Raw genomic sequence first — 22447 nt, forward strand, 5'->3', positions numbered from 1 at the left:
TCTGAGCCCTTGGCCACTGCCCTCCAGGTGGGGCCATCCAGCTAATTTCTAGTCCACTGGACAGTCCACCTGTCAAATCCATCACCCGTTTACAGAGAGGGACGTTGTGGGGACTGTAGAGCAGCCCAGAGCAAGGGCAGCTGTAGCTCTCCCTTATCACTGATGTAGTTACTCCACCACAGGTCACTGGGTTGGTCAGACAGGATTTTCCCTTTGTGGCTGTCCCGAATCACCTCCCTGTTCTCCATGTGCCCCAGGAGAGCTCCTGGGAGGGTCTGGTTTATGGTCTTCCCAGGCACAGCAGTGAGACTGACAGGGCAAAGTTCCCAGGGCTGTCCTTCCTTTGAATTTTAAAGGGAATGGCTTCCCACTGAGATGGGGCAGGTCTCGATGGGATATTGGGCAGGAATTGCTGGCTGGGAGGGTGGGCAGGCCCTGGCACAGGGTGGGCAGAGCAGCTGTGGCTGCCCCATCCCTGGGAGTGTCCCAGGCCAGGCTGGACAGGGCTTGGAGCAGCCTGGGCTGGTGGGAGGTGTCCCTGCCATGGCAGGGGTGGCACTGGGTGGGCTTTGGGGTCCCTCCCAGCCCAGTCCATCCTGGGATTAGATGATACTTCCTGGAAAGAGCCACGTTCCCGCTGGACCTGTGGTGTTGAGCAAGAAAACTGGGTGGCTTTTGAAAGAGGGATTTGTTGTATTTCCTTTAAGTGGTTCCTGAGGGGGAGGGAGGAGAACTGGAACCAAAGGCATGGACTGCTTGTGTTGGTAGCTCAGTGCATCAGGCAGGGTTTGCAAGTTTGATTGTTTTGTGCCTTTGTCCATGCACTTCATCACTAGTCTGAAAGAATTTTTAAAATGCAGTCTTAAAAGTGTTTACAAGGCAAATATCATTTTTTCTAGATGTAGACAAAAGTACTGTGAAAAACAGTACTCAGTCTACAAAAAGGAGCTCCACTGGTGAAGATGAAATCCCTAAGAAAAAAGCAAAGAAGAACAAAAAGCACAAAAGCAAGAAGAAGAAGAAAAAGAAGAAGAAAAGGAAGAAAGAGAAAAAGCATAAAAAGCAGCCCAAGGAGTCCAAGCTGAGTGCACGTCCCGGAGAAGCTCCCGGTGTGCCGCCGGCTCCGCTCGTGCTGCCGGAGAAATCCAGTGCCCAAGGGAATGTACAGCATGGAGTGCTCGGAGAGCCAGCCCTGGCTGGGCTCGGGCAGCCAGCACTGTGCCCAGCACCCAGCCAGGGGCTGGATAACCAAGCTTTAGGACTTGTTTCTCATTCAGTAACTGATTCCCAGCAACCTGCAGAAAACCTTGGAAGTGGGGAGTGGACTTTGTGTGCAGCAAATCCTCCCTTTCATTTGGGAAGCAGCGAGTCTGTTATCCCAGGAAATATCAGTATAGCTCAAAGTACAGTTTGCACTAGTGAAGAACAAATCCAACGGTCCCATGGAAATACCTGTCCTGTAGCTTTTAATGCCAGTGTTGTTGATACTGGAAATGATACTTGGTCCAGCATCCCATCTGGAATTGCCAGTAAATCTGAGTTTCAGACAGATTCGGTAGAAGCACCAGGAGGTTCAGAAGTTACTCTGAACTCTCAAGGCACTGGGGAAGTAAAAGCTTTGGGTGCTTCTCTTGAGCCTGAGACCATGGAGGTGTTGACTTACGCGGAAGCTTCTCTGCCGTCGGTGTCTCCGAGCGGAGCGCAGGAGTTGGGAACAGCGTCAGAGTCCATGTCTTTGGCAAGCAGTGGGACAGTCATTCCTACATCTGCAGACTGGGCAGATCCAAGTGCTGCCACTGTAACTCACATGGCTGTGGCTGGACAAGAAATGGAAATTCCAGAAGCCACTGAGAAACCTCTGCATGTAGAGAATGTGCAGAGTTGTTTGGAACTGGGAGGTGTGGGCAGGACTTTGGAGCCAGCCCTGCAGCCCTCCATTATATCTGGGAATTTGAACACAACACTCCCCGTGGAGGGTTCAAGTGTCTGGAAAGCAAATGTACCTTTGCAACATCCTCTTCAAGTATCTGCAGCCACCCCTGTGACCCAGGTGGAAATAAAAAGTGCCAAAACACCCCCAGGACCAGGAGCTGTTACAGAAATGAAGGATATTGAACCAGGTATGGAAACTGTGAAAGCTTTGGAAACAACTGTGGAACCTGTGGGTGTTACAGTCCATGAAGGTCTGCAAGACAGAGCTGTGGAAGGTGCCACAGCTCCTGCAACAGTGCTGGGTGCATCAACACCATTCCTACAGCATGGGGTCTTCATGGAAACAAGGGGTGTGGACAGATCCCAGGGATCTGCACTTCCAGCAGGACTGACAGGTGGGAGTGTGGCTGCAGAGGCAAAACATTTCAGAGCACCCTCAGAACCTGCAGCTGTTGTTGTGCAGACCTTCAGCCACCCAGAAGTCCAGAGGGCAGAGGGGTTCAGAAGTCCACAAGCAAAAGGTTCAGATGGTACTTTGCTGTTGAGAGAATCAAGACCTGAGGGTGAATCAAACGTGAGAGGTTTGGCACCTGCCCTGTCATCGCAGAAAGAAGATGTGCAAGGTCCAGGAGGAGTCCTGAGACCAGTGGCTTTGACAGCACCTTCACTGTCCTTGCAGGTGGAGGGGGTGAAGGCTTCAGAGGAAGCTGTGCATTGTGGGGCTGTTGTAAGTCCAGGACTTTTTGCCTTAGAAAGGACTCCTGAACCTGTGGTTGTGCAGGAAGCAGTTAGAGAGGCATCATCAGGAGAGATGCCCTGGCAAACCACAGCAGAGAGAGAACCTCTCGCTGCAAACCAAACACAGAGTTCCATCATTTCGCAGACTCAGGTCGTGACTCACACAGGAACCTCCCAAGCCGAGCTGGTGGGGGAGAGGAAGGATTCTGAACTCGCTCTAGAAGATCCAAGCAAAGCAGAGACAAGGAGCAGAGAAGCGGTCCTGGAACCTGTGCAAACTTTGGAAACCAGTTCAGAATCTGTTCAGGAACAAATAGTAGGTCATTCAGCAGCAGTATTGGAGTCTCTGCCCAGAGTGGATGAAAACAGTGTGACAGAATTGACAGATGTGAAAACTCAGGGTCCTGCTGTAGAATATCTAATTGGAGCAAGGACCAACACACAAGGAAATGAGCCCTCAGAAACAGAGAAGGCAAAATACCTGGAACCAGCATCAGAAGCTGGAGAAATGAGTTGGTTGGAGAGCATGAAAGAGTCTGCCACAGTAGAGGTGAAAGGTTCTGAAAGGGGTGAAGAGCTTGAGGTACCCATGGCTGATGTTTCAGCAGCTGTTCCAGAATCTTCGCATGCGGAAAAGCCAGAAGAGCCGCAGGAAGTTCTAGAAGCAAAACCTGCAGAATGGAGAAGTTCAGAAGAGGCTCCAGAAGTCTTGGGTGGAGCTGGAATGAAATTTGCTGAAGCAGTTCCAGAACCAGGGGACGTGAAAGGTCTGCAAACAACACTGGAACACGTAGTAACAGCAGAGGTACAATGTGCAGAAGGAGTGCAGGTGGAGGACATGCTGATTGAGAAGGAAGATGCAGAGCAGACTCGACCACCTGAGCTTTTTACAGAAACAGTTTTAAGTTCTTCACAGGCAGTGGAAGGAGAAGATTCAGCAGTGACTCCTGTGGCAGAAACACAGGATTTGAAAGCAGCTCCTCAGACTGATGTAGAGCTGAATGATGCAGCTGCCGTGGGGTTAGAGACAGAGACAAAAGATTTAGAAGCAGCTCCAGTACCTGAGACTGATGCAGCAGCAGTTCCTGAACTTGTGGCAGAGGCAGCCCAGTCAGAAGTCATTCCAGAGGCCGAGGATGTCAAAGAAGCAACTCCAGAAGAAGACTCAGAGAAAAGAGACTCAGAAACATCTGATGTGCAACCTGATGTGGCAGCTCGAATGAAGGAGACTCTCATGAGGTTGGAGAATGTTGTTGAGAAAAGCAGCCATAGAAGCAGTGAGAAAAAACATGACTCAAAGAAACAGAAAAGGAGCCGCTCCAAGTCTCAGTCCAGGTCTAGGAAGCGGAAGAAAAAATCAAGGTCACGCTCCACTTCCAGACGTTTGGCCTCTAAAAGAGCACGTTCGAGGAGCAGAAACTACTCCGTTTCCAGAAAAAAGCATTCCAAATCCAGATCCCGATCCGTGGAGAAGAGAGAGAGGAGAGTGTCTTCCCGGAGGTCCAGGCGCAGGCGTTCCAGGTCATCTGATCGGTACAGGTCTAAATCCAGGTCGGCAGAAAAGAGACTGTCCTCTGGGAGGTCCAGGCGGAGACGTTCCAGGTCATCTGACCACTACAGGTCTAAATCCAGGTCTGTGGAGAAGCGCCTGTCCTCCCGAAGGTCCAGACGCAGGCGTTCCCGATCCTCTGACCGCTACAGATCCAAGTCCAGGTCTGTGGAGAAGCGTCTGTCCTCCCGAAGGTCCGGGCGCCGACGTTCCAGGTCTTCAGACCGCTACAGATCCAAGTCCAGGTCCGTGGAGAAGCGACTGTCGTCTCGGAGATCAGGGCGCAGACGTTCCAGGTCCTCGGACCGCTACAGATCCAAGTCTAGGTCTGTGGAGAAGCGACTGTCCTCCCGAAGGTCCGGGCGCCGACGTTCCAGGTCCTCTGACCGCTACAGATCCAAATCCAGGTCAGTGGAAAAGAGACTGTCCTCTCGCAGGTCTGGGCGTAGACGCTCCAGGTCTTCGGACCGCTACAGGTCTAAGTCACAGTCAGTGGAGAAGAGGTTGTCATCCTGGAGATCCCGCGGCAGACATTCCAGGTCCTCTGACCGCTCAAAGTCTAGATCCAGGTCTTCAGAAAAGGGAGGCACCAAAGAATACTCCTGGAGGTTCAGACATCGGTCTGGTTCCTCTGATCAGTCAAAATCCAGGTCCCGGTCTGTTGAGAAGAGAGGTCGGAAGGCATCGGTGCGGAGGTCGAAACGTCAGCGCTCCAAGTCCTCGGACCGTTACAAGTCCAGATCCAGGTCAGTAGAAAAAAGAGATCGGAAACAATCATCGCGGAAGTCCAAACGTCAGCGGTCCAAGTCCTCTGACGGGTACAAGTCTAGATCCAAATCAGTGGAGAAAAAGAAGGAGTCCTCAAGGAAATCCAAGCGTCGCCGCTCAAAGTCTTCCGAACGTAACAAGTCAAGGTCTAGGTCTGTCGAGAAAAAGCGCAAGGAATCTTCCAAAAAATCCAAACGAAAACGTTCCAAGTCCTCTGACAGCATTAAGTCAAGGTCCAAATCTGTAGAAAAAAGAGAGAGTAAGTTGTCATCAGCAAAGTCCAGTAGCAAGCATGCAGAGTCGTCTGAACTCCAGGAGTCAACCAAAGATCTTGAAAAGGTGGATGTTCCTGAGCCTTCTGTTGGAAGTGAAGGCAAATCGTCCAATGGTCCCATGTCAATGTCTTTGTCTGACCAAGGAATAAATGGCCCAGAGCTGCCACCATCGTATGGGAGCAAATTTTCCGAAACTTCTGATGGTCTTGAGAAGAGCTCATCTGTTGAACAAACAGCAGATCTGCAGTCCTGTGTCGTGTCTGAATTGGACAGCTCCAAAACTGCGGATGATCAGGAACTGAGGTCCTTGTCTGTGGAAAAAACACAGGATTCAGACCTTTCTATGACATCTGAAAATGGATCAGCTGAAAAAGCAGAGGCTCTGGAGTCTTCACCACTACCTGAACTTTCATACTCCAAGTCAAGATCCTCATCTGTTGAAAAACAGGCAGATTCAGCAGCAGAATTCCATCTCTCCGCATCCCATGGAGCTGTGTCCAGAACTGCCCCTCTCAAAGAAGTAGAAGGCCCAGAGCTTCCTCCCTCATTTTTAAGTGACAACAAAGCTATCTCCCCATCCTCTGGAAGAGTGGAAGGTCAGGGGTCTTCTCTGCTGTCCAAGGGCGTGCTCTCCAACTTGTCTGATGGTCCTGAATTGCAACATATCCCTGGTGAACAAACAGAGCTCTCCCAGTTTTTGCAAGTACCTGAATGTGAACCTTCTCCTCTGGCTGCCAGCCCTGGAGCGGTGGAAGCTCAAGGGCCTTCCCTGGTGCCCGAAGTGACCCACCCTGTGATCCGTGAGTTGAGCCACATCCAGGAGCCCTCTCTGGCTTCTGACAGTGTACACTTCCCGTCTGCTGATGGACACGGATCAGGATCCGGCTTTGCTGCACCAGTAGACCAGCCTCCATTGTCTGTAGACAAGTCCTTCAAGTCATCGGATGGAAATGAACAGAGATACTTGTCTGTTGAAAACAAGGCTCCAGATGTTTCCCTCACCCCTGTGTGTGGTCATGTTGAGATCTCTGATGACCTTGTTTCAGTGTCCTCTTTTGAAGTCCACGAGTCCAGATCATCCGTTGACAACGACTTAGACGGTCCAACACTTCCCCACGTCCTTGAGGTTGACGGCTCCGGATCTTCGGAAGTTCACGAGTCGAGGTACCTGTCTCCTGGGAAGATAGATGGCACCGGCTCTCTGGTGATGTCCAAAAGTGGGATTCCTGTGTGCCACGATGGCCACAAAGCGAAGTACAATTCCTTTGAGAACACAGAAGGTGCAGAACTATCAGTGGCATCTGAGCTCAGGCATTCTGTGTTCCCTGAAGGCTATAAACTGGCATCTGCTGCACTTGAAAAAGGGGAGATCCAGAAGTCTCCTCTCTCACTGGAAGATGGGTTGGCCGTGTCAGCTGGTGGTTGTGAATCAGTGAGCACACCTGAAAACCTGCAGCCCCCAGGGACTGCTTTGACATCAGAAGGTGGAATTCTCCTGTTGCCCGACAGTCATGAACTGAGACCTGTGTGTGCTGAAAAAGTGGATGTGCTGAATTCATCTGAACTGAAAGTCCTTGTCTCCCCTGATGCCTACAAGCTGACACCTGCCTACGATGAAATACAGGTGCAGGAGCCCCCAGTGATACTGGAAAGCAGATGTTCTGTTGCCTCTGATGGTCATGAGGTGCCCTTTGAAAGAACTGAGGCAGAAGAGCCTTCTCAAGTGTCTGAAAATGAATACACGATAGGGCTTGATGGCCCAGAGTTGACATCAACCCATGCAGAAAAAGGGGAGCTGCAGAAGCTTTACCAGATGTCTGAGGAAAGGCATTCAGAGTCCGTCGAGAGCCAGGAGCTGCAGTCACTCTCTGCTGAACAGGCCGAGGTGCAAGAGCCTGGCCAGGTGTGTGACAATGAGTATGCTGTGTCCTGGGTGCCCCAGGAGTTGAGGTCCAGCTCTCCTGAGAGGGCAGAGGTGCAGGAGGCTGCCGTGGTACCTGACAGTGACTATGCTGTGGCTTCTGAACATCACACACTGCCATCTTCCCTGGCTGCAGAACCAGAGGGACAGGAGCCTTCTGTGCTGCCTGAGAATGAGTATGGTGTGTCCCTTGAGGGCCAGGAGGTGATGGCCAGCCCTGCTGAAAAAGAGGTAGGGGAGCCTCCTCTAGCAGCTGGCAGTGAATATTGCATCGTCCCTCAGGGCCAGTGGTTACAGCCTGGCCTGGCTGAGCACACAGCAGGGCAGGGGCCCTCGCTGATCCCAGACAGCCAATACGCCGCATCTGCCGAGGGGCAGGAGCTGCTCTCTGCTCATGTTGAGGAACCAGAGGGGCAGGAGCATTCTTTGCTGTCTGAAAACAAGTACGAGGTGTCCCCCGAAAGGCAAGATTTGAGATCCAGTCCTGCTGAGAAAGAAGAACTGGAGGAACCTTCTGAAGCATCTGAAAGTGAGAGTTCAATATCCACCGACAGCCGGGATGTTCAGTCTGCAGCCGTTGGAAAAACAGAAGTGCAGGAGTTGTCTTTGTCCGAGGGTGAGTGTCCCATGTCCCCTGAAGGTCAGGAGCTGCAGTCCAGCCCTGCTGAAAGAGTAGAGGCCAAGGAATCTTCTCTGACATCTGAAAATGAACATGCTCTGTACCCTGAGGAGTATGAGCCACGAGTAGCTCACGCTGAGAAAGCAGAGGATGCGGATTCTGCCTTGACATCTGCACATGACCATCTGTTTTTCGAGAGCCAGGAGGTGAGATTCCCCCCTCTTCAGGAAGCAGGTGGGCAGGAGCTCTCTCCAACGCCTGAATATGAACATGGACCATCCCCTGATGATGGGCAGGAGTTGAGATTCACCAGTACTGGAAAAGTAGACAGTCTTGAACCTTTAAACAGTAGAGCCTCCATGTCCCCTGATGACAATGACTTGCAATCTGTCCCTGGGGAAAAAATGGATCATGCAATGCCTTCTTTAATGCCTGAAGGTGAGCACACCATGTCTGCTGAGGGCTACAGTGTGAGATCAGGCCCTGGAGAAGAAACAGGGGATCTGGAGCTGTCTTCAAGATCCGAACGTAGGTATTCCACATCCTCCTATCAGGAGGGTCATGAGCTGAAATCTCCCATGGAGGAGGAGGGTCGGGAGTCCTCTTTGACTTCTGAACATAGACGGTCTGTGTCCCCCGAGGGCCATGACCAGAAATCTACCATAGATGAAGAAATGGACGACGTGGAGCAGCGTTCCACCTCCCCTGAAGAGCATGAGTCGAGATCTAGCGCTGGTGAAGAAGCAGAGGATCTGGAGCAGCCTTTGACAACAGAACGTAGATCCTCCGTGTCTTCTGATGAGCACGAGTCAAGGTCAACTGCTGGGGAAGAGGCAGAGGATGCAGAACCCTCCTTGGCAGCGGAACGAAGAGACTCCATATCCTCTGACGAGCACGAGTCGAGGTCCACTGCTGGGGAGGATGGAGAAGATGGGGAGGCCTCTGTGATGGCTGAACGTAGACACTCCACATCTTCCGATGACCATGAGTCTACAGCTGGTGAAGAAACAGAGGATTTGGCAGCTGAGCACAGACGTTCTGTGTCTCCTGATGGACGTGAGTCCAGGTCAACTGTTGGTGAAGAAGCAGAAGAGCAGGACCTCCCTTTGACAGCTGATTGTAGACACTCCACATCTTCAGATGAACATGAGTCGAGGTCTACTGCTGGTGAAGATGCAGAGGACGTGGAGCCCTCCTCGGCAGCTGAACAGAGAGATTCCACGTCGTCAGATGAGCAAGAGTCAAGGTCTGAGGCTGGTGAAGAAGCTGAGGATGTGGAGCCCTCTGTGACAGCTGAGCACAGACGTTCTCCATCCCCTGATGGGGCTGAATCGCGATCTACCACTGGGGAAGAAGAAGGAGATGATGCAGAGCCCTCCTCAGCAGCTGAACAAAGAGACTCCACATCGTCAGACGAGCAAGAGTCAGAGTCTTCCAGTGGGGAAGAGGAGGGTGAGGATGTGGAGCCCTCTTTGGCAGATGAGGATAAGCAGGATTCCATGCCTCTCGAGCGATCTGAGGAACAGGACTCTTCCCTTGTCCCTGAAAGTAGACATTCTGAGTCTTCTGAACGTGAAAAATCCAGATCCAAATCTGTTGATAAAGCATCTGACAAAGAGTCCCCACAAAGATCCATCAGCAGACCCTCAAAGTCTCCTGCTCACCCGAAGAGCCGATCCACATCTGTTGAAAAAGCGGCAGACAAAGAGTCCACCCGGAGGTACAGACGGAGACGTTCCAGGTCCACCGCTCGCCAGAGGAGCCAGTCCACATCTGTAGAGAAGACAGCAGACAAGGAGCCCACCCGGAGGTCTCGGCGGAGGCGCTCCAGGTCCACCGCTCGCCAGAGGAGCCAGTCCAAGTCCGTGGAGAAGACAGCAGACAAGGACTCCTCACGCAGGTCTAGAAGCAGGCGCTCCAGGTCCTCTCAGCGCAGGTCCAAGCGATACGACACAGACTCTCGCTCCAGGCGGAATCGCTCGAGGTCAGTCACGCGGAGAAGAGCTTCCAGATCCAAATCCAACCGCCGCTCCCGGTCCAGCTCCTTGTCACGGTCAAGGCACAGGAGGAGGAGCAGGTCACGATCAGCATCCCGAAGGCGACGCTCCTTATCCAGGGACAGGCGTAAGAGGTCTCAGAGGAACAGATCCAGATCCGCTGAGAGAAGAAGGCGGAGATCAGATTCCAGAGACCGCAGGATATCGCTCCGATTGCGGAGCAGGAGTCGGAGTCCTCTTCGTCAGAGGCGATCCCGATCCAGGGGGAGGAGAAGGAGCTCCAGCAGGTCCCCGATCCGCCTGCGCCGGTCGAGGTCGTCCGGAAGGAGGCGATACAGCAGGTCCCCCGACCGCCGCAGGTCCAGGTCCTCGGAGTTCTCCAGCCGGTCACCGAAGCGTCTGACAGACCTGGGTGAGTGCTGCTCTCGTGGTCAGTAGTCCAGGGTTAGGGGACAGGGGGCTGGTTTGCACAGTCTGGTTTTACCACAGCCCTGCGTTGCTCATAAGGAATTCCTTGGAAGTCGTTTTGCACTTTAATTTTAGGCAGTGACTTCCAGTAGGAACTTTTCTGTTGGAGCGAGGTCACCGCTGGCCGTGAGGGGGAAGGTGCCTCTGGAGCAGGTTGTACCTTGGTCCTGCAGCTTGTGTACACAGGTGGTGTGCTGCAGCTGTGAGGAGTGCTGCAGGGTAAGAGTCAGTGGAGCCAAGCAGTTGTACAGAAGAAACTTTAGAATTTCTGCTGTTCTGAGAACAAGCTGAGCCTGAAAAGTCGTTCAGGTGCCAGTTGGAGAGTCCCAGGCTCTGGTGTCAGCTGTTTCCAGGACTCTGTCTTGCCTCTTTCCCCTGGTAAGAAGTTACTGGAAAGGGAGACTTGTTTCTGAAAATATTCCCAGGCTCAGTAGATTGGAAAATTAAAAAAACAGCTCCTAATGGGCTGCATCTTCCCTTTGTGCCTGGAGGCAGAGAGGCTGTGCTTTTCCTTAGGTAGTGAGTTACGGAAGGAGAGAGAAGGGTCGGACTGGGAGCTGAGCTCTTGTCCATTGTGTGACAGCTCCTGTGCTGGACTTGAGGTTCTGAACCTCCAGGCCCTGCCTCGGTGCCATGGGAGCCTTCAGGACATGGAGGTGGTAACTCAGTTATTTACAAACTGGCAGGAGGCTTAATTTATTTCCACTCTATTTTTGTGCTAGGCCTACCAAGCTTTTTGCCCTTAATAAGGCAAAATACTGATTTATTAGCAGTTTTGCATGTAATTGTATTTTACACAAGGGTGCATTTTACTCTGGGCTTCTGATTTTCTCTTTGTTGGTTGTGAGGATGTTTGGGGCTGTGCTGGGGACACTTGGCTTCCTGAGGAACTCTGGAGTGCTCCTCAGAGAGTGAGTAAGGAAACTTTGGAATGGATCAGTATTTCCCAAATTGGAATGAGTCAGTGAAGTAAAGGAGACAGCAGAACGTTTGGGGTCAGGAGGATGTTGGGTGCTGTGACTGGGGCTGCCGTGCTTCGTGTTACCTTTGCAGTTTCCCTGCCCTTGGGCAAACAAGTCTGGAGCAACTAAGTACAATTTCAGTAATTTTACCGGAACATAAAGGAAGTACAGTGCAGGTAGAATGTTATTTGGTTTGCCAGAAATGCTTCTTTGTTATTAAAACAAGAACCTGTAAAAGCCCCCATGTTTCTGTGCCAAACTGACTCCCTCCAGACAAGGCGCAGCTGCTGGAGATCGCCAAGGCCAACGCGGCCGCCATGTGTGCGAAGTCTGGCGTGCCCCTGCCCCCCAGCCTGATGCCACTGCTGTCCCAGAAGAAGGATGACAAAGCCAACCAGAAATCCTCGAGGGACACCCTGAAGGAGCTCACAGAGGTGAGGGAGAGCAGCAGCAGCAAACCTGAACTTCACCCAGCTGGGCTTTGGTGACCTGTAGGCAGATTGGCACTGTATGTGCTCAGGTTGTGTGTGAACTGGTTTGGGTTTGGAATCACAGAATTTTCAAGGCTGGTAAAGCCCTGCCAGCCCCTGGAGAGCACCCTGTGCCTGATGCCCACCTTGGCACAGCCCTGCCAGCCCCTGCAGCCCACCCTGTGCCTGATGCCCACCTTGGCAAAGCCCTGCCAGCCCCTGCAGCCCACCCTGTGCCCCATGCCCACCTTGGCAAAGCCCTGCCAGCCCCTGCAACCCACCCTGTGCCCAATGCCCACCTTGGCAAAGCCCTGCCAGCCCCTGGAGCCCACCCTGTGCCTGATGCCCACCCTGGCACAGCCCTGACAGCCCCTGGAGCCCACCCTGTGCTCAATGCCCACCTTGGCCCCCAGCCCAGAGCACTCAGTGCCACGGCCAGTCCTGCCTTGGGCTCCTCCAGGGCTGGGCACTCCAACCCTCCCTGGGCAGCCCCTGCCAGGGCTTGCCCACCATTTGAACCCTTATTCTCTACAGAGGTTTGTTTAGGTTATTGAAACTGATTTTTAATTCCATGGAAATGCATGTAATCTAGTTATTCATTTTTGTTTGTTTAGGTTTGATTCCATTCTCATTTTGTACACATTGGTGTCTCTCCCTGCATTCCTGCTAATGAAACCCAAAGCTTTCACTTCTAGTTTTTGGTTCTGGTGTTGTTATGGAATGACAGGATAGTTTGGGTTCAAAGGGACCCCAAAGCCCACCCAGTGCCACCCCTGCCATGGACAGGGACACCTCCCACCAGCCCAGGCTGCTCCAAGCCCTGTCCAACCTGGGCTGGGACACTTCCCTCAGAAACTGGAGAAAATCTGGAATAGAAAAGTGCCTTTATTTTTTTAATTGCATCATTGGTGTGACAGTTCTGGAAATAACACCTGAGAGGAAGCATTGGCCAAGTGCTGAGAAATCCTGTCCCCATTGTCCCTGGGCTGGGGGAGCAGAGGGGCCCTCCAGGAGCTGAGGGGTGCAGTGCCCTGTGCTCACACCTCTCGTGGTTGTTCACACACCCTGACCATGATCCAGAGTAGTTTGTGCTCATCTGGAAGCACCAAACCTGCCCCTCCTTTCCTGTTCCAGCTCTGGGAATCTGTTGGACCAGATTTCTGTTCTGTTGAATCAGAACTGGCCACAGAGGCAGTCCAGGTGTTGGGAAATCAGGAAAGACTTAACCAAAAAATTTTGGCTTCTCTAGAAAGTCTTTTTTGTCCTTTTTTTTTTTCTCTCATTTTTGTTGCCCCCAGGGAGGCTTTTGCTGATTGGACTGTGGTATCCTCATAGCACTTCTGTTTGCATTCAGTGAATGGGGGTGCCCCACATCCCTGGCTAACCCCACAGTATTCCAGAAGGAATCTGAACTCCTTTGGAGCCGTGGCTTCTGGCAAGGGACAGAGTTAGTGCCCAAGGAGTGGTGGATAATTTGTGTGGAGTATCCAAAGCCCATCTCTTGGTGCTGTTGCTGAAAGAGTTTCTACCTCCAAGTTTAGAAAAGAAACCACTTTTTTTGGGTGGAAACATCGTGTGTGTGTGAGGGTGGAAAGCCCAGGTTTGCTCAGAGCTGACATTTCCCCCTTCTCTCTCGTTCTGCAGAAATGCAAGAAGATTGCTCAGAGCACGGACGACGTGATCGTGAACAAACCCCACGTGTCTGACGAGGAGGAGGAGGAGCGGCCCTTCTACAACCACCCCTTCAAGCTCAGTGAACCCAAACCTATTTTCTTCAATTTAAGTGTGAGTACCACGTGAATTTTCACTGCTTTAAACTGTGGTTCTTCTGAAATAATGCAAGTTATTTTACAGAGATACAGCAGGGGTTGATCCTCTTGGTGAAGTTCACAGTGTTACCCATCACTTTAAAGGAATCCTCCCAGTTTCAATTGCTAATCTCTGTGAAATGAGGAGTGTTTGTTTAATTGCATCTGCCAGTCAAGTGCTTTGAAGCATCAATTTAGAATCAGTGTAGGTTTTGTTGGTCTGTTGATTTTTGGGGGGGGTTTGAGTGGTGTTTTTCTTCTAGTTTTAGTTTTGGAGGTTTTTTGTGCCCATGAATGTCTGCTCTGATTTTGCAGGGTATAAAGTACTAGAAAAATGCTAAATATTCTCAGTTAAAATGGAAATAACTGTAGATTATTATATTAGAAATAATAGTAGAAATAGCACTCCTGGTTTTATGTGTAAATAAAGAAATAGCTTGTGGTGTGCACAAAATGGGCAGTAACACATATTTACATAAAGTGTAAGGTAGAAAGGGATTTTATATTTTATTGTTAGAAAGGGGTACAATGAAACTCAGGCAACCTTGGAACTCTTCTGGGCTCCAGAGAGGGATGCTCTGGGTGGTGATGGGCTGCTCTGCCTGCTGGGCCCTTCTTTGACCCTCCTAGTATTGTCCTTCCTCTGTCCCCTCTGTATTCCAAGAAGTTTGCCTCTTGGAAGGGAACCTGGCAGGGATTTGTGCAGGTTCTGCCTGTGTTACCAACACTGAACAAAACAAAGTGCTTGGAAATTCCTGCTGCTGGAAAAAATAACCCACAGTGATCAATCCAGATGTTGAGAACTGCTCTGTCTGCCCATGCAGAGCTTGTGATCACAGCCAGTGTTGGGGCTGCCCAGGGTCTTCCCCTTGAGCTTTGCCTCCAAAATGCCTGTGGGGCAGATGAGGATTGTTCTTTGTGCTGGGTCAGCTGGGAGAGGGAGGGGTGGGGGGTTTGGGGCTGCTGGAGTTGATTGAAGTGATTTTTCATCTTCTCTTACAGTGCAGTTTGTTGCTCACTTGTGGGTTTTTAGGGCTGTGCCAAGTGCCAAATGATTTATTACAGATATTATTATGCAGTAAGAAGGATGAGTGTCCTGTGGAAACCAAATCCCAGGTGTTTCCAACACATCACCTTGTGAGTCTGGTGTGTTTTCAAGTCTTACCTCTGTGCCGTTTTCTTCCTTTCAGACTCCCAGCATAAAACCAGCACCACCACCCCAACCAAAAAATCAGGTCAGCCTGTCAAAAGAGTTCCCCGTGTCCTCTGGGTCGCAGCACAGGAAGAAGGAGGCAGACAGTGTGTACGGAGAGTGGGTGCCCGTGGACAAGGGAGGCAAAGACGACGGCAAGGACGATGTTTTCCCCAAGCCAGCCATTGAGGTAAGGAGGGCAAGGCAAGCCTATCACTTAAGAAAGCCAAAAGCACTGCCTGGGACCAAACTGCAGCCTGGGGGGAAAAAAAAAGCACTTAACAAGGTGGTGCCCAAGAGCTGAGAGAGCTGGGGGTGTGAGCCCCCCTGGGCAGGGCCAGCCTGGCCCCCCAGGCCTTGGGCACTCCTGGGTACCAGAGAACTGAAACTGCTGCTGGGAGATGGAAAACATGTTCCTTGCTCAGGTTCTTGCAGAGGTTAATTAATACCCTGAGACTTCAACAGCAATGTATGTAATGCTAATTATTAAATTGTCCCACCAGTCTTAGAGCAGTAACATCCCACTGGAATGTAATCCATTGAGAATTGTGAGGAGTGTCTAAAACTGCCATTGCCTCTGGATGTATTGATGGATCTTTCAGCTCTCCAGGCAGGTTTCCTCACATGGCTATTTTCCACGTGGCCTTCCAAGGGACAATCTAATTATGTGGGTAATAAACTAAAGAACAAAGCAAATTGAAATTTCTTCCAAAGAACATTTGGGGGGGGGGGGAGTTGTAATTAAGTAATTTAAATATTTAAGACAGATGTTGATTTCTTCATATTGCTGTTACCTCACTGCACCTGAGGCCTTGTTCTCACACCTTCCAAAGCCAAAACCCAAACCCTTCCATCAGTTTCTGACAAAACCCATCTCCTCACTTGGTGTGTTTTGTTTTCCAAGAACTTTCTGATACTGTACAGTAGAAGCACAGAAAGAATATTCTTCTGGGCCTTTGCAGCACCAAAACCACAGAGTGTAACTTGCCCAACGTTTTCATGGCATAGCTCAGAATCTGGTGGTTGGGCACCCAGTTAATTCCCTGTTCCCTCAGTGCAGGTGGGATCTCACTGGGGGCTCTCAGGCTCCACTGGTGAGACACACACCGAGGTGTTTGTGCAGAAGGTCATTCCCAGTTTCACTGAAATACATGAAACACAACTTTCCTTTCTGTCCTGTGTACATTTATAAATGCCTGTAACTATGCTGTCTGCTTTTATATTTTGTAAATAAATATTCTTGTTTGCATTTACCTTAACTTGGTTTGTGTTAAGGGTGATTTCAGGGGGCACTAGCTCAAAGTGTCCCATCCCTTGGGTTTGGTGAGGCTTAAGTGGGTAATAGGAGCAGAATTCCTGTGTGTTCCTCCAGGGAGTCTGACAGGTGACAGAGTTGCTTCTCTCCTGCATTTTTTAAATGTTTGTGAGGGCTCTGAGGTGGAAATGGCTCCCTTTGAGCAGCATGAGGCAGATGAGCTCCCTTGCTTGGGGATTGTGCTGGGATCCTTCAGAAGTTCCACATACAATTTCCCTCCAGTCATTGTTGCTAATTCTGAAATACTGTGACAGTTCTGACTCAAGTCTGGACTGACATTAACAACCAACCACACAGTTGGTTTCATTGCTCTGTTTTTATAAACACTTTGTGCTCTTGACATAGTTGTTGGTGGTAGCAGGAGATGGAGGGAAAGGTCTGGAGTGCTGTGAGGGCTCAGTATGTCTGTGGGAGGCAGAAAGCTTGGGAGGAAGGAGCTGTTGGGAAGCTGAGTGCTGGATTTCAGGGTGGAGCATCCCAGGTGGCTTGGGCAGAGGTGCTGAAGTGATGTGAAAATGGAGTAAACTCAGCCAGTGACCCTCCAGGGCAGGTGGAACACCTGCTGCCCATGCCAGCCCTGGTGCTCGTGGGCAGGTGTGCCAGGTGAGCTGAGCAGGGCACAGCTCTGGCAGAGATGGCACTGCAGCCATTGGATGACACCTGGCCATACTTGCAACAGCAGAGATTTGTGTCTGTTTACAAGTTGCAAAGCTGCCTTGGAGTGTGTTGGCATAACTCAGAGCCCTGATGGTCTCCACAGTCGTGCCTGGCCATGTGGGAGCTGTTTGGGATTTCAGTGACCAGGGAATGTGCTGAGAGCCCAGTCTGGTGCAGCAATGCCACACCCCTGGCATGGCAGGGGTGCCAGGGGGCTTCCAGGGGCTGCTCCCGGGCCTTTGGGTAGTGCTGGGCTGGAGCTCTTGGTGAGTAGGACTCTTATTTATCTCCTGGACCACTTTCACAAACAGAAAATTAAAGGATTGTTTGAAGTAGGGGAGGGAAATTTATTAACTCAGCCAGTGTGTGTTTTAAACAGGCATTTTCACCTACAGTTGAGGGGATTTTAGGTAATTAGGATTTTTAATGCTTTTGTGCTTTGTTTGTGCTGTGTGTGACAGTAAATCAGCACTGTCAGTCCATGGACATCTGGGGTTGGGGATTTAACTGCAATGATCTTCACAGCAGAAACACCTTTTGTGCTGAACTCAAACACCTCACACCTTCAAGTCAGATTTAATAGAGCACAAAACCAATGCCTGTGTTGGATGCAATTGTAGAAGTTTGTGTCTGTCTCTGAGTGTGTTTCAGTATTTACTAAATTCTTGCCCTGGTTCCTGGGCCAGGGGCTGTGCATGAGCTGTTTGGTTTGTTCTTCAGCTGAGTCAGCCCTAAATGAGTCTCAGTTCTCCTGCTGGCCCTTTGGTACAACTGTGAGAGGCTGTGACATGGTGATTAACACAGGAAAAACCTTTTATGGGGCCAATGAAAATGAAGTTAAACTGACCCAACACCTCAGAGAGTGTGTGCCAGGTCTGCTCTGATTATTGGCTTTCCCCTGTACTTCAAACAGTGCCAGCCTTGCCAGTGTCTGTCACAGCTCCAAGGAAATTCCACTGCTCCATAAAATGCCCATCCTCTGGGGCCAAGGCACAAGGATTTTAGAAGGAGCTGTACCCCAGCCAGTTGGTTCCATTTGTATCCCACAAAGTGGAGGTTTGCAATGACCTCCTTCATACATTCCATGTTCTCCCCCAAGGACTCTGCAAGATAGTTTTAAATTTATTTTTCTTTAAATTTTATTGTGGTTCAGCAGCACAGATGTAAATAATTCCTTCCAGAATAGTGAATTCCAGAAGCTGGTAGTACAGAATTCCATGATCCCTGAGGTTGGCACAGCCCTGCCAGCCCCTGGAGCCCACCCTGTGCCCCATGCCCACCTTGGCAAAGCCCTGCCAGCCCCTGGAGCCCACCCTGTGCCCGATGCCCACCTTGTGCCCCAGCCCAGAGCACTCAGTGCCACGGCCAGTCCTGCCTTGGGCACCTCCAGGGCTGGGCACTCCAAACCTCCCTGGGCAGCCCCTGCCAGTCCCTGCCCACCCTTTCCAGGCAGAAATTGCTGCTGCTGTGCCCCCTGCCCCTGCCCTGGCCCAGCCTGAGGCTGTTTCCCCTTGTCCTGTCCCTTGTTTAATTCTGTTGGTGGAAAAGATCCCACTGAACAGTAAAATGCTTCTCTGCAGGTTTTTTTGTGACCAAACCAGTTCTTAGGAAATAACTCCTAGGACATGCAGTGTGTACAGGTGATGGTGCATGATGGGGTGTCACGCTTGCAGTGTGTGTTTGTTCAGGAGAGCCCATCTCGCGTGGATTGAGGAGCCCCAGGATTTTTATCCCATTGCCTGTTTCTTCAGCAAACCAGCTGTGTGTTGTGTCAAAGCCCTTTGCAGCACTGGCAGCCCCTCCTCTCCAGCAGCTCTTCCCAGGTGCAGGCACAGCTGTGGGTGCTGTGGCCTCACAAGTGCCCTCTCTCTCCACAGTGTGTGGACATCACCACGGCCATGAACGACCGGGCGGTGGCGCAGAAAAGGCTCAACGAGAACTCCTTCGACCTGGAGGCCATGTGCATGCTGAACCGAGCACAGGAGCAGGTATGGGGGGCACAGGGGCAGGTATGGGGGGCACGGGGGCATGGGGGGCACAGGGGCAGGTATGGCAGGGCCATGTGCATGCTGAACCGAGCACAGGAGCAGGTATGGGGGGCACAGGGGCAGGTATGGGGGGCACAGGGGCAGGTATGGCAGGGCCATGTGCATGCTGAACCGAGCACAGGAGCAGGTATGGGGGGCACAGGGGCAGGTGTGGGGGGCACAGGGGCATGGGGGGCACAGGGGCAGGTATGGCAGGGCCATGTGCATGCTGAACCGAGCACAGGAGCAGGTATGGGGGGCACAGGGGCAGGTGTGGGGGGCACAGGGGCATGGGGGGCACAGGAGCAGGTATGGCAGGGCCATGTGCATGCTGAACCGAGCACAGGAGCAGGTATGGGGGGCACAGGGGCATGGGGGCACAGGGGCAGGTATGGCAGGGCCATGTGCATGCTGAACCGAGCACAGGAGCAGGTATGGGGAGCACAGGGGCAGGTGTGGGGGGCACAGGGGCATGGGGGGCACGGAGGCAGGTATGGCAGGGCCATGTGCATGCTGAACCGAGCACAGGAGCAGGTATGGGGGGCACAGGGGCACAGGAGCAGGTATGGGGGGCACAGGGGCACAGGAGCAGGTATGGGGGGCACAGGGGCAGGTATGGGGGGCACGGGGGGCACAGGGGCAGGTATGGGGGGCATGGGGGGCACAGGAGCAGGTATGGGGGGCACAGGGGCAGGTATGGGGGGCGCGGGGGGCACAGGGGCAGGTATGGGGGGCACAAGAGCAGGTATGGGGGGTCTCGGGACACGGGGAAGTTACGGCAGGGCTGTGGGGACACAGGGCAGGTATGGCAGGGCCCTGGGCTCAGGGGGCACAGGGGCAGGTATGGCAGGGCCCTGTGCATGCTGAACCAAGCACAGAAGCAGGTGTGGCAGGGCTGTGGGCACGGGGGGCACAGGGGTGGCACTCCTTCCTCCCCAACCCTGCTCCTCCCACCCACCTCAGCACAGCTGGGTGGAAACCCACCCCGTGGGCCCAGAAAGGCCTGCCTGGCTCTGCACTCCTGGGCTTTGAGGATAAGGAAGTCATGAAGCCAAGCACTGATTACTGAGGATGAGGAAACCATGAACTCCTTAGACTTGGAGCTCAGGCCTCAGGGTGCCCCCTCAAGCTCAGCTTTTGGGAGCACCTGCTCACAGCCAAGTGTCAGTGAACACACTAAGTGGCAATGAGGGGCCAGCGTGGAAAGGACTAAGAAACAACAAAGCCTTGCAGAGGAAGAGGTGCAGATGTTGGGTTTGGTCTCACTGTGGCTTTGCTGTTGCAGATCGACGCCTGGGCCCAGTCCAACTCCATCCCTGGCCAGTTCACGGGCAGCACTGGAGCACAGATCCTGTCCTCGGACGAGCTCACCAACAGCGGCCCCCAGGCCTGGATCCGAAAGGTACAAGTGCCACAGACACACCTGTCCCAGCAGCTCGTTCTGAACAGCAGTGCAGGCGTTAGAGAGGGCAGGAGATGTCCCTGCACCCCGTGGTGATGCAGGTGTTGGAAGGGGCAGGAGCTGTCCCTGCACCCTGTGCTGGTGCAGGTGTTGGAAGGGGCAGGAGCTGTCTTTGCACCCCGTGGTGATTGTTGCAGGTGTTGGAAAGGGCAGGAGATGTCTCTGAACCCTGTGATGGCTGGTGCAGGTGTTGGAAGGGGCAGGAGCTGTCCCTGCACCCCGTGCTCGTGCATGTGCTGGATTCAGCAGGCTGGGTATGGGCTGGCACTGAGGTGTGTGACTGCAGCTGGTGATCCACATCTGGCACTGGCAACACAGTGCTGGCACTGCTGTGCCTGCAATGGGACACCCAGCACTCCTTCACTGGGACTGGGACAGCTCAGGCAAGGTTTGTTGTTGAACTCAGGGAGTTTTGGCATCACCTTGCGTGAACCAAGTGCCAAACTGCTGTTGTGTTTGCCTTGGTTCTCTGTGGTGGCTCCTTTGCCTCTGTCTGGATCCCCAGGGTGTTCTGGGAGCCAGAGGCTGCAGGACTAAAGCAGGAGTTGCAGTTCCTGAGTTCCTGCAGTGCTGATGTTCCTGTGTGCACAGTGCAGGGGCTCTCGTGCTGCAGGTGCTCCCTCTGCCCTGGGGGTGTGGAGTGTCCCACAGGCTGCTCTGTCAGTCTGTCCTGCAGCTCAGCTGAGCTGCTGCTCTGGCCACACCTGCAGCTGAGGAGTTCAGGCAGTGTACCCCTCTGGGGCAAAGGAGTCCTGAGTTGTGCTGGTGGTGCCCTGGAGTCTGTGCTGTATCAGCCTCTGTTCAGAGGCTCTCCAGACTGGGAGGTTGCTGAAGTGGAATTTTCTGTAGAAGTTGGTGTAAACTGAGCACAAAAGCCTGGAATTACAACATCCTAAAAATAGAAGCATTTTTGCCAAGATTCACTAACTTGTTTTTCTACTTCATGCAGCCAAGCAGTCCAGAGAGCCAGGGAACACAGTCAGAGGGGAATCTTCAGGGGTCTTGTCAGTGTTAAAGCAGAATGTACATGATAAAGTCTGATTTCAGCAATTACGAACTCTTAAGGTTGTAACAACATGTTGCCTTTGATGAAGACAGTCGTTGTCCCTGGCACAGGAACTTGGCACTATAAACACTTGGCAGGGATGTGCTGGTGAGGAAGGAGCTTTCCCACTGGGAGGCTTGGGAAGGAGCTCAGCAGGTGTGTGAGGGGAGGTTCTCCCTCTGCAGGGCCGTGCAAAGGGAGCAGCTCTGGGCAGCTCTTTCCCAAACCTCCTCCTTGCTGGAGCTTCTGGGGGTTTCTGTGCCCCCACTGGCAGGAATGGAGGGCAGAGAGCAGGTGTGTTCCCCCAGGCCTCCAACTCACTCTTGAAATCTGCTTTAAAAGAAAACTGAACAAACCAAACCAAGTGAACAAACCCAAGACAACAACCAAGACCAACAAAACAACAAAACCCACAAACACTTCCCAAGGAGGAGTGGGAGCAGAGCGTGGTTTGTGCCTGTGGATGTGACTGCCATGAGCTGCTGTTGGAGCTGTGGGTGAGCAGCAGCAGCTCTGCCATCCCTCCCAGCAGGGCAGGAGCCTCCCCTGGCACTGGGCACAGAGGGGGCTGCTCTGGGGCAGGAGCTGCAGGGTGGGGGACAAGGACACCCCCCCTGTCCTGCTCAGCAATCCTCTGCCCTGCCCAGTTCTGCCCAGCAGAGCCAGAGTTGACAGTGCCCACAGTGCCCAGGGGCTGCCAGGGGGGCTGGGAAAACCTCCCCGTGGAGTCCCATGCCCTGGTGGAGGAGGGTCCCGCAGGGAGGGGTTCTGAATCCATGTCCTGTTTGTCAGGGTGTGAGTGCAAACCACCCGTGAACTGCAGGAACAGGTTGGGTGTTATTGGGCACTTGAGATTGTGTGAGCACTCTCAGTTACTCAGTGTAGTGCTGAGCAGTGAGGCTTGGGCTCCCTTTTTGTCCCAAGAAAACACGTGAAAAAAACCCTAATTTTCTTCAGCAGGGCCAGGAGTTGGACTCTGATCCTGGTGGGTCACTTCCAACTGAGGCTATTCTGTGTTTCTCTGAATTTTCCCACTGCTGACTGGGCTGTGGAGTTGTGTCTGTAAATTAATGCACGTTTCTGATTGAAGCTGGTTCTAAAGGCACTTCCTTGAGAGTCTGGCATCTCCAGTGGCCAGGACAGGAGCTGTGGCCATTCAGCAAAGATGGGGCTGTGTCAGCCAGTTAATTTGGGTCTGATTTAATAAAGAATTAGAATGTGCTCAGACACTGGGTGTGACAG

General features: G+C 52.4%; 1 protein-coding gene across 3 annotated transcripts in view; it reads left to right on the forward strand.

The window, feature by feature from the left end:
* SON (SON DNA and RNA binding protein) overlaps positions 1-22447 on the forward strand; it is a 41940-nt gene that overhangs the window by 7480 nt on the left and 12013 nt on the right. For all 3 annotated transcript variants that reach the window (XM_071567418.1, XM_071567410.1, XM_071567426.1), the window contains exons 3-8: positions 900-10211; positions 11503-11663; positions 13344-13484; positions 14698-14889; positions 18549-18659; positions 19984-20100. In XM_071567418.1, the coding sequence (XP_071423519.1) occupies positions 900-10211; positions 11503-11663; positions 13344-13484; positions 14698-14889; positions 18549-18659; positions 19984-20100 (10034 nt within the window). The remainder of the gene's footprint in view (positions 1-899; positions 10212-11502; positions 11664-13343; positions 13485-14697; positions 14890-18548; positions 18660-19983; positions 20101-22447) is intronic.

The sequence above is a fragment of the Pithys albifrons genome, chromosome 1 (genome assembly GCF_047495875.1).
Source record: "Pithys albifrons albifrons isolate INPA30051 chromosome 1, PitAlb_v1, whole genome shotgun sequence".
In the NCBI taxonomy this organism is placed as follows: Eukaryota; Metazoa; Chordata; class Aves; order Passeriformes; family Thamnophilidae; genus Pithys; species Pithys albifrons.